General features: G+C 40.2%; 1 protein-coding gene and 1 long non-coding RNA gene across 4 annotated transcripts in view; one reads left to right on the top strand and one right to left on the bottom strand.

Moving 5' to 3' along the window:
- Positions 1–15,866, bottom strand: part of CELSR1 (cadherin EGF LAG seven-pass G-type receptor 1) — a 273,070-nt gene that overhangs the window by 113,472 nt on the left and 143,732 nt on the right. For all 3 annotated transcript variants that reach the window (XM_039515540.1, XM_039515523.1, XM_039515530.1), the window contains exons 3-4: positions 7,004–7,226; positions 1,603–1,718 (exon numbers count right to left, since the gene is read on the bottom strand). In XM_039515540.1, the coding sequence (XP_039371474.1) occupies positions 1,603–1,718; positions 7,004–7,226 (339 nt within the window). The remainder of the gene's footprint in view (positions 1–1,602; positions 1,719–7,003; positions 7,227–15,866) is intronic.
- Positions 2,841–13,901, top strand: LOC120391646. Its single transcript, XR_005591427.1, has 3 exons — positions 2,841–2,988; positions 9,362–9,439; positions 13,802–13,901. It is a non-coding gene; the product is annotated as an uncharacterized LOC120391646 (long non-coding RNA).

Below are 15,866 nucleotides of genomic sequence, written 5' to 3'. Positions count from 1 at the left end.
ACTCTCTTCTTCCTCTCAATAAAGAAAGTGTTTGAGACACTGTCAGATAACTGAGGCTATCCAGATGAAAATCATCATCTAGCCCTTTTGTAAATCATTAGTTATCTGTCCTGTCACATTTAGCAAACCTAGAAGTAATTCCTTTCAACCAAATGTGTTAAATCTATTAATGGACTGGTACAGAGATGTAAGATTTTCATTAGAACTTGAGACAAAACCCACTGAAGCCAATGAAAAGACTCCCGATATCCTTAGTGGGCTTTTGTTCAAGCCCTTAGCTATGTATTGACAGCTTCACATCCCATTTTTATTGTGGTAATGACTGATTAGTTTGGTTCTTCTAGTTCCTCAGCAGCTTCTAGTTTACTCAGCAGTTGCCATCTGGAGGAGCTGTATATATGCATCAGTGAACTTTACTGACAATAATGTTTATTGACAACAGAATAAAGAGTGATAATTTTTTTCTTCTTTCTCGCTTTTAATTTTTTCCTTTCTCTGAGGAATAATTTTTGGATAACATGTATACAGTACATTCCCTTGGTGGTGCATTATAAGATCAAACCCCCACACATTGGTGAGGAGGCCAACTTTCAGCCTAGTGATCATCTTTTATTGCAGAGTTATAAATGCCCTATGGGCTTTATAATTGGTATGCTGACAAGCCCTTATCTACATAGTGGGTGCCACCGTTATAATATAAAGCCTGCCACAAGCTGAAACATTTTACTAATCTCATCACACATTATGTCATGAGAGTTACTGACTATGCAGGATCTGCAGCTTAATGCCCCATCTAATTAAAAGAATACTAGTAGTAATATTAACTACAGCAGATGAGCACCTATGAATACGAAAGAACAATGACCATCTTTAAATGTTTGAACGCCATAGGAGTTTATAGTGAACAGTTGCCTACCAAAAAGCACCTCTTCCAAAACATCAGTCTTCACTTAACAAGTACCAAGCAGCTACTTGATGTATAGTAACATTGGCAGTTCTCTTCTCAAGCTCATAGCTCCCTTTAATCTTCCCCTTTACTTAGAAATGCTGAATTATTGATAATGCCCAACAAATACAAAGATTGTGCACTCTCTTTTCCGGCCTTATGTCCAAGGACTGAGAGGTTGATCTAATATCTAAAGCCCTCTGTTCCTCTAGGGCCCAATTCTATTCTCATTGAAACCAAGAGGAGTTTTTCAATGGACTTCAGTGGGATGTGGATCATGCCCTAGGTGTGTTGTTCAGTAGTTAAAATGGTTTGATAAATGCCCTGTATTGTAACGGTTGATGATGAAAGAGCTGCTGAATCCCAACCACAGAAATAAAGAATACAAGAAAAGAAAGTAAAAAGATCTGGGTAAATGAACTGTTATACAATACAATAGTGCAATGTTAATCATTTGTACAAAAGAGCAATAACTCGGTAAAGTTTTAAACTCAATTAAAATCTTTAATTTGGGATCTATGAATCAATCTAGGAAACCACATAAAATCTTTAATGAGGTTCATTTCAAAATGTAGTGAGATGTTCTCTTCTCCGTAAAGTTATTGCTAGTATTTACATATAAAAGTATCAAACTAAATGGGCAAGGAACACCTTACCTGCAGAGAATGTTAGTTGGATCTGTTCTTCAATGATCTCAAGAGCAATAAAGTCATGTTTCTCATTAAAACGTCCATTGTAGAGGAGCAGAGCATTCCTTTCTCTGGTTGCAAACCTGTAACATGCAGATACAAATTTCATATCTAATTATCTACAAAGTGAAGAACATACAATCCAGCCACTCTGAAAATAGATGACATAAAAACTACCAGTCATCATTATCTCAAGACAGAATGCAGCACTGTAACTGTATAACATTGCATAACATTGCACTGTAACTGCATAACATTGCATAACATTGCATGATTTCTGCATGATTTAGTTGGGGATTGGTCCTGCTTTGAGCAGGGGGTTGGACCAGATGACCGCCTGAGGTCCCTTCCAACCCTGATATTCTATGATTCTATGACTCTATGAACACATCTGTCTTAAAATTCATTCTCCTTTGTTACCCCTTTTGTCAGGAAATAATACAATTAAGATAATTATCAGTACATATTATTTTGACGTCTACAGGAGTCAGCAAGACAGAACCTACAGAGGATCTGGCTTCTTCTTTGAATACCTCTACTGAAAAAGAAGGTACTGAAAATGAGCAAAATCACAAATACACTGAATTCTGAGGGAGGACCGTCCAGTGGTCAGAACGGACTGAGTTATTATTCTTTGATGAGTGTCCGAAAGTGTGGAATGCTTACAGCCTAAATTCAAAATGATGCAGTGAAGGTCATACACAGATGAAAAAGAGTCGAGGAGGGGAAAGACAAGACTTACAGTAATGATGTCACATGGTTAATCAGGGCTTGATCCTGCACCAGTCAAGTCAATTGGGAGTAAGGCAAATTCATGCATCTTAATGATTCCATTAAATTAGTTGGGGTTTTCTTCATTTTAATGTAATGTTCTCTAATCTCAAGAGTTTGATGCTCCAGAAGCAGGAGGAGTTTCCGCTTTTGTGCTAGGAAATAACTGACAGCCCTAGTTTTAGAAAAGCCTAGTTTTGGCCCCTGCAGCTCCTTTAAAATTTGGGTAGGGCTCATTATTAAATTCTTCAAATTTATCTATATCTATAACTAATTTTAATGTGTGAAGAAAAACAGAAGACATCTGAAGTTTTTACAATTCTAAACAGTAGTACTCTGCATTGATTCTGGATCATCAACCTCTAGAAAGCTTTGTGACCTAAAAGTCTGGAGTGTTCTAAAATAACACACTTGTCTTATAAGTCTATGAAAGACAAATTTGAATTCAAAGCTCTGTTCCATGGAAAGAAGAAATGGCCTCTACCATAGGGCATGCAATGTGGCACCAATTAGTGGGGCTCTTGTGGAAGAAAATGACCACAATCTTCTGAATCCTGACTCTAGAGAATTAGGAAGAGGCAGGTATTTCAGAGCACTGTGTCCTGGCATCTTCATTTTCCAGATCATAGTTTAATTCTTAACAAGACATATAGGTTATACTTACCATATGTTCTCCCTAAAGAGACAGATGCCTGAATCAGAGCTGGCTGGAAACCAGAATTTCCATTCTGTGGGAAAATCTGACATTTCAGGGGACAAAACTGTTCCAAATCAGAATGAAAAACTGAAATTCTTATGAAACAAAATTTCAAAAAATTTGGATTAGGGGCAACTGAAATGTGTCATTTTATTAAGGTAAAATGTGTCATTTTGATTTTATAGTTTTATTTAATTTTTTAAAAACATTTACATTATATTCACCTATTAAATATTATGTTTTATATATGAATGTAGCATTGAAATTAATATTGTACTATAATACAGAATTAGAAATGAAATATAATAATATATGGAGATATACCTATCTCATAGAACTGGAAGGGATCCTGTAAGGTCATTGAATTGAGTCCAGTCCCCTGCCTTTACTAGCAGGACCAAGTACTGATTTTGCCCCAGATCCCTAAATAGCCCCCTTGAGGATTGAACTCACAACCCTGGGTTTAGCAGGCCAATGCTCAAATCACTGAGTTATCCACCCCCAAATGATAACATTGAAATGAAATGAAATGTTTCAATATTATCAAAATGAGATGATAAAAGTCCTGTACAAAATACATCAAAACTGGCATATTCCTATGAAATGTTTCAATTTTGACTGAACTGTACTTTTTGAGAGAAAACTGTTCCATCAAAACAATTTTGGGAGAAATCACCTGGGGTATGTCTACACTACCCGCCGGATTTGGCAGGTAGTGATCAATCTATTGGGGATTGATGTATTGCGTCTCGTCTAGACGCGATACATCGATCCCCGAACGCGCTCCCCGTCGACTCCGGAACTCCACCAGGGTGAGAGGCGGAAGCGGAGTCGACAGGGGAGCAGCAGCCGTCAATCCCGCACCGCGAGGATGCGAAGTAAGTCAATCTAAGTCGATCTAAGATACGTTGACTTCAGCTACGCTATTCTTGTAGATGAAGTTGCGTATCTTAGATCAATCCCCCCCTCCAAGTGTAGACCAGGCCTTGCTTTCCTAGAGGGCAGAAGCGATTAGTTAGTTGAATAACAGTGTCAACTTCATATTTCTGTCTGAAAATGTTACTAGGAACTACTGCTAAGAGTACTATAACTGAACGTGGGTAAAATATATATTTTTTCTATTTTTTCAGTTTGTTTACCTTGTGCATTTAACAATACTTTGTATAAATTCAGTTTCACTGTTCTGTTGATGGTCAATTGAACTTCTTGTCTCATACACTAGCAATTTGGTGTTCTTGCTTTAGCTCTCTTTGCTGCAAAGAGCTGTATATACACATCAGCTGGGGAGCAGAAAAACACCTGTCTTTTTTTTTTTTAAAGGGAAGGTTTTGGCTCTTTGTTTTAATTTCAGGACGTACTACTTACAGAGTGCTTTATCAGAGACTGGAATTGTTGGAAATCAATCTTTTTTAAAAAATCAGTTGACAATTCCCTTTAAGTGAGGCTGAATGACTAAGAACTCTTGGGAGAGAGGAGAGATGGAGAGGAGGTGGGGCACATCTGATAAATGTCCCAAAATAACAGTGAGATTTAGCATGCAGAAATAGAGTATATGGTAAATAGCATCTGACTACTTGTTCTCTTTCCTTTTCCCTTCTGTAAGAACATATGGTGAGTATAATGTATAGGTTCCAAACCATTTAAATGCTCAGAATGCCTCATTAGCTTGTAACATAGTCAGTGAACATATGGATTATTTTTAAAATCCCATTTTAGTCATGAGGATGAACTAGATAAACCTACCACTCTTTGACCTCTTTTGGGGGAAGTGAGGCCGAGGGACGCTAGACACCCTGAGATAATAGGAATAATCACAAATCAAAAAATATGTAATGGCAAATACTTTGTCTAGCCAAATTTCTACTTCTTGAATATCCTGAAGTAATGTTTCCCTCCTGTGTTGGAGGAGAATAAAGGGCAAGAAAATACTCAGCATAAAATCTAAACGCCCACATAGTTCGTCACCCTGACCCATATAGGGACAAATTCTGTGCTAATTTACATCCTGTGCAATGCCATGAAGCTAATGGGGTTTAATTCAGCACCAAATATGCCTGTTGAGTTTTTAAAGATTTTGAAGTGGCTGCCTGGTGTGAAAACTATGATGCCAAGCCTTACTGCTTGCTGTTTCTCAGTAAGTCCCACAAGCTGACTGTGAGCCATTCTAACCTGCAGCAGAACAGTTTCACACACCACACTTTGAGAATCTTCCTGGAAGCATGTAAAATGACACCATCCGCTGCTGGAACAATTCTCTGGTAGTACAGGAGCTGAGCTGGCAGCCTGCCTCCAACACTCCCTTTGCATTTCATGTAAATCTGACAGTTCCAAGCCTTTTTTTCCCCTCAGCTTTCTCTTGTCCAGCAGAGTTGACGCTTGAAAACCTTCTTATTCGGTTTTGTGGTCTAATTTTGATCAGAATCAATGCAAAGCCATTCTATATATTCTTCACAGTTTTCACAACCTTCCATACTAACCTTGAAAAATTATATTAATTGTAACTGCATGCTTTGATTTAACCATGGTTTCAAGACTCCACACACTCAGAAAAAATGTGACCACTGTAGTGTTAAGGCAAGATCAAGAGTGAAATGGAAACATTCTGCAAAGAAGCAGCAAGCTACGCTTGAGAGTATAACAAGAACAAGCTAACTTTGAGGGGTTTCTTAGCCTAAGTAAAGTGATTGATTTTAGCTAATTCAATAGCTAACCCGGACCTCTTTTTCTTCTAACAAGAAGTTAGCTTCTTCTTCTTGTTTTTATCCATATTAGGTAACCCCAATCCTTTCAGTGGTGTAGACGCAGCTTAGCACATTTTACCTTGACTCAGCCAAAGTCAACCCTTGACCAGCTAAATCATGGTAAAATCTACCTCCAAAGCATCATTCTCCCAAACTTTGGTGCTCACAGAGATCCTTGGGTGAGCTTGTGCATTCATACACAGGGAGACGGTGATTAGGGCAGGAGGAGGTGGTCTGGGAGCAGAGACAGATGCCATCACCTCCCTGCTTAAAGTGTGCAGGGACTATGCCATAAAGTTAATTTAGCTTAAGGCAGCAATGAATTTTATGCAGCTGCATCTGTCCCTGTGCTATACAACCCTCTTTGTAGGAGTGCCAGGAGCAGCAGAGGGTGGTAGAGGGAGCCAGCAACCCCAACTCTGCTGGGTGCCCCACTGGTGATCAGCACAGACCCAAAGGCGGGCAGCATGAGTTGGGTAGAGGTATGGCCAGGCCAGTTGTGGGACATGCTGTTTTAGTCCAGCTCCTCGCCAGCCTCTGCCAGCTGCAAACTGAATAGGCCCTCCCCCGGCAGACTCTCACATTTCCTCTCTCCACGCACAGCGTCTCCTGCTGGCCCAACTGTGCCCTCCTGAGCCATGAGGGCTTGACGGAGCCCATTCCCTCTATCTGTGTACAGGATTTTGCAATACTTCAGTACAAACAAAACTACACGAAACAAAACACTGATCTGTGTGGCAGAGGAGCTGAATATTCTGAAAGTGAAAAGTTTTACGATAGGAGGGACACAGTCAGCACTTCATATTAGAGACAGCAAGACTGCTTTTAATTCCTGCCCACAATCCGGCTTTCAAATAATGCTCTTCGGGGCAGGGACCATCTAACTGCTCTGTGTTCGTACAGTGCTGAGCACAATGGGGCCCCACTCCTGGCTACCTTTTGGACAATACCATAATGACACGATTAATCATAATCTCAAGCAGCATGATTCTAATTCTGCTCCCATAGACGTCGATGGCAGACTTCCCACAGTAACCACTTGCGCAACTATTTAACTCTGGGGGCTACAAATATACAACAACATTTGGCCCTAAATCCAAATCAAGGAGAGAATTGGACTGAATCCTTTCTTATCAAGACAGAAGGGAAACAAACTTACATGAGGGAAACCGTGAAATGGAAGCGCTGTCTTAACCCTTTGAAGGTGACAAACGACTGCGGAGGGAAACTTCTTGTTGTCATCTCACAGTAAGGTCTCTCGTACTCTCCTGGGGGACACTCACATTTGAAACCTCCTACCAGCAGATTAACACAGGTTCCTCCGTTTTTACACACTCCCGGCACGCAGCGGCCAGAGCGGGCATTCACTTCGCAATACTCGCCTGGAAGAAGGAGAAACAAAGATCAGTAGGAAACACTTGGCACCAGATTCCAACTAAACAACAAATTGCCAGAGATACCAGTGAAGGAGATCAGTTATTATTGCTTAAAAAAAAAAAAAGCTAACGTGTTTTTAAATGCCTGTGCATCAAGTTAAGTAGTTGTAATTGCAATGGAGTGTATGTATATGCCTCACTGTTTCTCAAACTTTAATTCTCTGCATAGTTCAGGATAGTGTTTCCTCTCAGTGATCCTTTTTCAAATACTTCACAATGCTGGCTCTAATTTTTAGATTTCTAGGCTGCTTTCAGAACTGGTGATAAATATATACCAGGAAGAAGGTGACATTATCATGTAAAAACCTGAATACTTCCTGTCAGCTAAAAAATGTGTCAATGGTTCCAGCATTTGATATTGTTTTCAACCACCCAGGATCAAATGTTCACTCCCAACTGTGAATGGTGTAAACAGATAAATGTTGCATTTCCCCTTTAATGGAATTCAGTTTTACTGCAGGTGTCACTGCCTAAGTACAACTGAGCCAGGAATATAGTATTTTTAAAGTGTGTGCATTTATATAAAGAATGGGCAGGATACAGGTGACATGCATAGTGCTTTCTTTTTTTTTCTCTTTTCAGAGTGTCCTACTGACATTTACCTCAATTTCCAAACAACTATACAGTCAAGTCATTCAGTTGTTAAGAGACATGTATACTGATTTACAAACTCCTGAAGTTTTTTATCCTTAAATGCTGAAATTTTATTCCATACCAAACCCCACCCCAACCCTATATTAAGATTTTTGTTAATCTTAAACACTCAAGGAAATAGCAAAGGTAAGTTTGTACACACAACCTTAGCCCTAACAACTTTTGCACATGCATTAAAATTTGGTCAAGATTTTCAAAAATGCTTAGTGAGTTTGTAGTTTACAAGGTCTGTAGGAGACATTCTTGAGCCCCTTTACACCATACAAAATCTGCAGAGGCTGATGCAAAGGCTGCTGCAGAATTAACTCCTCAACAGAAAACTAGTTCTCTGCGTTAATTATTTAAAATTTGTCTACCAGAATGTGGGGGGTTGTGAGGTAACTGCCGTTGTTATGCTTGATTATATCTACCCAGATCCTGCATGTAAAAAGTATTCATAGAAACTAATGTGGGTTTATATAATTAAATTAATCCCAGAAACAGTGCCAGCGCCCCCGCCACTTACTGGATTGTCTCCACCTCTCTCCTTCTGCCCCGGGGATGGGACGGGAGCTGCTGCAGCCTGACAAGGAGTTTCAGGGCCACCCGGGGGGGGGGGGGAGGGGGGGCGGGGGGCAGCAAGTGGGACAATTTGCCCCAGGCCCCACAGGGACCCCACGAGCCCTGGCCTGGCAGTCCGGATCTTTGGCGGCATTATGGCGGCGAGGGGCCCTTCAGTGCTGCAGAAGACCCGGACCGTCGCTGGGTGAGTACAAGCACCGCAGCTCCCCCACTTTGCCCCAGGCCCCCTGAATCCTCTGGGCGGCCCTGAGGAGCTTGCCTACAAAAAGGAAGTGGCCCTGGCTGAGCAGGGGCTGGCTTAGGTTAATGATCTGGCACTTCTCCTCACCCCGGAGTAACCAGACTTTTGGTGTCAGGTCAGTACATCTGACCAAACGCTGACAGGTCCCCTTTTCGACCGGACTTTACGGTTGAAAACTGGGCACCTGGCAACCCGAAATGGCACCCAGACACAAAAGCCAAAAACCAGACTGTCCAGGTAAAACCCTAAAAAGGAATCTTTCACACAAATCTAGAAACAACAAAAGCTACAATCCCTCAAACCAGAAGATAAAAATCAAGGCCTCAATTCAGAAAAGCATCGCTGCTGAGGAAAGCATTTAAGCTAGAACTTTTAACTTTAAGCATGTGCTTGACTGAAGCAGGGCCAAAGTTCCTAAACTCTAATTTTATTAAGTTATTATTAGAATTCTGAAACAAACACTTGAAAAATCCCTTCCTATTTTCCACTACCAGCTGTGGACACCAATTCAGACACGATTATCTGAATGGATACCCAGCATTAGCCAAGCAAAGAGGTCAGGTAGATTATAGTGATACACAACATGGTTCCCTCATAAGAAATTACTATAAATCTGTATACTCAGGTGCGGTGATGAATACGAAGGAACAAAATAATCAAACAAACAAGTTTACTAAGAAGACATTAAGGAATGCATTTACTGGTGAGTTGCTTTATAACCACAGGCTCCCTCTCCACCCCAACAATCAGAGCCCGAGCTCCAGCCTGAGCTGCAACTTGAAACCACTGTCCGCAGAGCTATTTTTAGCGCACTAGCTGGAGCCCCGCTTACCCAAGTCTGTTGACCTAAGCAGGGAGGCTCGCTTCTGCAATCTGTGGAGACCTACCCAAAGACAACTCACCCCTCTTGTGTACTGAAACTCTTCAAGAATTAGAATGACACATTTTCTACATAAAACACTAAGCATGGGCTTGCCCCATTTTAAAGGAGTAGGATATTTAACTATATAAATCTCCAACTCCAAATGGAGTGGAATCCTCAAGGCCTGCTGAAAAGAGAATGATACACTTGACAAAAGCAAACAAGGCGCAGAGCTGAACACAAGCAGACATGCTACAAACGGGAGATTGTTTCCATTCTGAAATGCTGTTGGAATATCCTGACAATACAGAGGGTTCTCATAATATAAGAATCTAAGGCTGCATTCATTAATCCTTCCTTATTCTTCTATGCAGAAAGAGTGCATAGACACAGCAGATTGGTAGTTTAGATACAAGTATAATTCCTGTTTATAGCACACAAATGTAAAACCATTTAATAAACAAGAGAAAGGGTGATCTTGTTTGAAATTGGAGATCTGCAGTGGTGATGAGAGAACTAGGGGATCTGCACTGCAATGAGGAATGGCTGCCACAACCTGTGCTTATAGCTGAATCGTCTGGTTTATGACTCAGCCAATCTACCCCCGACTGTTACTAGCAACCTTTTCTCTATTCAAGTAATTTAATATTTCCTATAGTGTTGGTATTTGGGGACTCCCTGAACATACTTCTTACGTATCACAGCTCTGTGAAATCCAGGTGGGAGGTGTAATGCTACAGTGACCTTTAGTCCTCATAACATGTAACCGAGTCTTTTTCCACAATGAAACCTAGAGTGTGCACCTTTGGATAATTCTGCCTTATGGGTGGCTATCATCCCTCATGCAGACTTTTGGACTTTGAGAAATCTTTAATAAAAGAGCCAGCAACCAGTCCACTATAAGTCAATCAATTTGTAAACACCTAGAGGATTATAGGGTTATACGGAATAGTCCGAATGTATTTGTTAAGAACAAATCAAGTCAAACCACATGATATATCTTGATCATGATATATCTTGATTTTAATAAGGCTTTTGACACAGTCCCACATGACATTCTTATAAGCAACCTAAGGAAATGTGGTCTAGATGAAATTTCTGTAAGATGGGTGCAAACTGGTTGAAAGACCTATTCAAAGAATAGTTGTTAATGGTTCACCGTCAAACTGGGAGAGTGGAAAGGGGTATCTAGTGGGGTCCTGCAGAGGTCAGTCCTGGGTCTGGTACTATTCAATATTTTCCTTAATGACTTGGATAATGGAGTGGAAAGTATGCTTATAAAATTTGCAAATGACACCAAACTGGAAGAGGCTGCTAGCACTTTCGAGGGCAGGATTAGAATTCAAAAACAGCCTTGACCATTTAGGGTATGTCTACACTGCAATTAGACACTCATGGCTGGCCCATGTCAGTTGACTCGGGCTCATGGAGCTAGGGCTCACGGAGCTGTTTAACGCCGTGTACATGTTCAGGCTTGGGCTGCAGGACTTCGCAGGGTCCTAGAACCCAGTTCCAGCCCAAGCCCAAATGTCTAGAGTGCAATTAAACAGCCCTTAGCCTGAGCTGAGCAAGCCCGAGTAAGTTGGCATGGGCCAGACATGGGTGTCTAATTTCAGTGTAAACATACCCTTAGAGAACTGGTTTGAAATCAACAAGATGAAATTCAATAAACACAAGTGAAAAGTACTTCACTTTGGAACAAAATATCAAATGCATAACTACAAAATGGGGACTACCTGGCTAGGTGGCAGTACTGTTGAAAAAGATGTGGGGGCCTAAACTGTATCACAAATTAAATAAGAGTGTGATGTAATTGCAAAAAAGTCCAATATCATTCTGGGATGTATTAACAGGAGTGTTGTATGTCAGACATGGGAGGTAGTTATTCTGCTCTAGTTGGCACTGGTGAGGCCTCAGATGCAGTACTGTGTCCAATTCTGGGTGCCACACATTAGGAAAGATGTGGACAAACTTGACAGAGTCCAGAGAAGAGCAACAAAAATGATAATAGGTTTAGAAAACCTGAGCTATGAGGAACAGTTATAAAAAAACCTGGCATACTTTGTCCTGAGAAAAGAAGATTGAGGGGGGAACCAGATAACAGTCTTCAAATATGTGAAGGGCTGTTATAAAGAGGACAGTGATCAATTGTTCTCCATTTCCACTGAAGGTAGTACCAGAAGCAATGGGCTTAATCTGCAGCAAGAGAGATTTAGGTTAGATACTATGAAAAGCTTTCTAACTATAAGGATAGTTAAGTACTGGACTAGGTCCTCAGAGCAGGGGGCAGGACTTGATGACCTCTCGAGGTCCCTTACAGCCCTACATTTCTATGATTCTTCAACGCATAATAAATATATTTTCTGATAAAATTTAAAGGAATTTTTCATGTGTGTTAATACAACTGATATGTGGCAATGGGAATGGTATAACAACAAACAGAAGAGAAAACAGAGAAGGAGATCTCACTTCCTAGTCAAAGTGCTTTTATTTGATCTCCTACTGAAGGGTTCCACTCTATAACCAAATCAAGTAATTACTGATTGTCTTACCAGATCAATCTCTCTGTAAGTTATGATAGGTGTTAAAGTATTTAAAGAAACAAATAATAATGATGATGGTAAAAATTAAAAGAAACAAAGCATGGAGAAATAAACCCAAAATTGCAAATAAATTGTAAGCAGAAACATTAGCTCTTGATTATCAAACTGTATAGTAATTTGAATCAATGAATGAGTCTTTGCAGAAAAGTTAACTTGATTCTACAATGACAAAGCATAAAGTCAGCTACTTTTCTAGAAACAATTTAATGACATTGAAAAAAAATAAGGAAGTATTCTAAAAGCTTAAATCAGATATTTCAGATACCTCAGAATACTGTCAAGTATCAGAGGGGTAGCCGTGTTAGTCTGGATCTGTAAAAGCAGCAAAGAATCCTGTGGCACCTTATAGACTAACAGACGTTTTGCAGCATGAGCTTTCGTGGGTGAATACCCACTTTGTTGGATGCAAGACTGTACCATTCTATGACTGTTTTAACTGGAAATACCATGTTAAACAAGAGTTAGCATGAACCAGCAGGTCTGCACTGAATTGCTTTTTTCAGTTTTTCTTTTTCATTATGCTCTGGATACATATTAACTTTTCACTCTGTAACTGCTTCACCCGAGCTACAGGCAGTTTGGTAAGCGGACTGCAATTGCAGATCTAAGAAGAAATACATTCTTGCAGTATTTTAATGGAAAGGAGAAACAACAAGGAATAGGGCAGCAAAATTCTTTCAAAGAGAAATCCCCCATGACCAGTTTTCTTGAAGAAGGACAACCAACCATTTGTGTGCAAATCTCCTTTGCATCTTAAACATTATACAAAAAAATCCCTCTTCCTCCTCTAACAAATACAACTGAAAAATGGCTCTGGTGATGGTACTGAAACAATTTGTACAACAAACAAAGCAACCATAAAAATAAAAGGGGAAAATCCCCCCAGAGCAATAAATATCCATTTTTAAAATCTACTCCATTAAAGTGAAGTATTCACTCCTTCTGAACGTTGTATTGGTTGGCAGAAAGCCTAAGTAACATGAACACTCAGGGGAGAGATAACCAAGCAACAAAATCTCTAAAGCAGGACTCTTAAAGTTTTATATAACACTAAAAAAGACTAGGATTCCATTAGAATCTCATCAGGCCTCCAAGTTAAACATTGATAGACTGAGTGAATAGCCACTACAAGGAGTTGGTGGTATACAGTTACTGTAAGCAAGGAAACTGACTGTTCTAGCAGTTCCAATCTTGTTGATACCTGTTTAGAAGTGAGTGACGCTCTTTGCAGAGGCAAGTAAGCCCATGTCCAACAAAATGAACAAAGAGTATGTGATGTGCAACCTGTAAAAGGAAATTTTTCCTTTCCAATCTACTCTGCAGGTATCTAGTTTATATTCTCCACTCATTTCATATATAGGAGTAGTGCAGAACATGCACCAGAGAGCTGTACTGGGGATAAGAGATACCTGGAGGCAAATTTATGTCTGTTGACATGAGATACACAGAGTCAAATTCATGACTTCACTGACTCCACCAGGCATGAATCTAGCTCTCAGTGTAAACTGGAGAATTTTGCACTAACTCTGGGTATGTTTCATCTACAAATTAAAACATTGTAAAAATCTTTCTTCCAACTTTATTAAAAAAAATCATACAGGAGTGAAGCAGAGAAAGTGACCACGTCAGCCTTCTGGGATGAAGAAGAGGATGGATTCTGGAGTGCCGACACTGTCTGAGGATTTGTGAATGTGAAAGCCAGGAATAAAAAAAGGAAAGACACACACACACTCACAATTGTATCTCCTCTATCGTCTATGGGTAAAATCCTGGCCCCACAGAAGTCAATGGCAAAACTCTCACTGCCTTCCTTGGGGTCAGGATTTAGCCCCATATATAAAGAAACTGCCCTCCCTCCTCTTTTTTTTTTTTTTTTTTAAGATTGACATTGATATAAACTACTTTGGGATTGATTCTCATCTCAGTTACACTGGAGTAAATCCAGAATAACTCATTGAAGTTGATCAGTTATTCCAGATTTAAATCAGAAGCGGACCACCTTTTCCCCCTTCTCAGCCCCCACTGGGACTGGGCTGATCCACAAAGTTGAGACTTGATTCAAACTTTCTGAAAGTGTGGAGATGTTCAGTTTCAGTGTTTGGTTTGAACCTGTCTCAGCTCTTGTTTTGGTTTTGGCGCTCTTTACAATTAGAGCTGAGAACAAACTTACTAAGGATCATTTTGGGAAACAGATTTAGCATAAAAATAATTAAAATTCTACCTAGGGCTGTACTCTCTTTCCTCATAATGATATCTCTGGATCTGAGATCATTGTACTAGTGGACAGAACCAGCAGTAAAACCCTGATTAGTGAAGGATGAATTATGCGATACTACTCAGCTTTATACGCATTCAGCTCAAACTTCCACATCTGCCTCTTGTGCCTTTTCCCACAGTACCTTCTGCACATGCAATGTAGTCCTCATCCCAGTTCACTACCTCCCCGCTTTCAAGTTCCTCTAAAGACTCACTCCCTTCTGCACTGCCTGGAAATGAGCCAAATTACACACACAGAGCCTGATCCAAAGCCCATCTGCAGTCAATGGCAGTCTTCCAACTGATTCCAATGGGCACTGGATCAATCCCACACACTTCAGAGATACAAATTATTGATTCTTCTGGGCTTCTCAGTGCATCCTATCTGCTGTTCTTGTGCTTGATCCTGTAACTACTTAGGTCAGCAGCACTGGGTAGGTGTACTGGACTACATACTTGAGTAATGTTATTAGCAGTATTGGGCCCTTAGATTATAAACATCAAAGCATTATTTGTCACCTTTTCATGTGCTCAGCAAATAATATTTAAACTAATATGACAGAACAGCAGCCATATAAAGACATGCAGTTTAGCTTGACAAAGCTTTGCAGTACTATGTACTAATTTCTAAATAGATGATTGGTTTCACAGAATGTGCCTTTATGCGGCTGAATAGTTAGGTACAGATTCTCATACCATTACTCCCGTTGAATAGAGCCATACTCCACAAATAGACCCTGTCAGGGTTCCTTCCCCACTCTGAACTCTGAGGTACAGATGTGGGGACCCCCAGGAAAGACCCCTAAGCTTATTTCTACCAGCTTAGGTTAAAAACTTTGCCAAGGCACAAATCCTTTCCTTGTCCTTGGACGGTATTGCTGCCACCATCAAGTGATTTAAACAAAAATTCACGAAATGGACCACTTGGAATCCCTATTTCCCCAAAATATCCCCCCAAGCTCCTTCACCCCCTTTCCTGGGGAGGCTTGAGAATAATATACTAACCAATTGGTTACAATGTGAGCACAAACCAACCCCCTTGGTTTTTAAGACACTGAAAATCAATCAGGTTCTTAAAAGAAGAACTTTATTATAACGAAAAAAGTAAAAGAATCACTTCTGCAAAATCAGGATTGAAGGTAACTTTACAGGGTAACAAAAAGATTTAAAGCAAAGAGGATTCCCCTCTAGGCTTAGCTTCAAAGTTACAAAAACAGGAATAAAACTCACTCTTAGCATAGGGAAAATTCACAAGCTAAACCAAAAGATACTCTAATGCATTTCCTTGCCTTACTTACAGTTTTTGTAATCTTAGATGCTTATTTCATGTACGTTTTTAGGAGATTTTTTTCCTGCCCTGGTCTCTCTCTCCATCCCGAGAGGAAACAAACAAAGAGAGCACAAACAAA

Source organism: Mauremys reevesii, linkage group 1 (genome assembly GCF_016161935.1).
Source record: "Mauremys reevesii isolate NIE-2019 linkage group 1, ASM1616193v1, whole genome shotgun sequence".
NCBI lineage: Eukaryota > Metazoa > Chordata > Testudines > Geoemydidae > Mauremys > Mauremys reevesii.
This window is presented reverse-complemented; position numbering and strand designations above follow the sequence as displayed.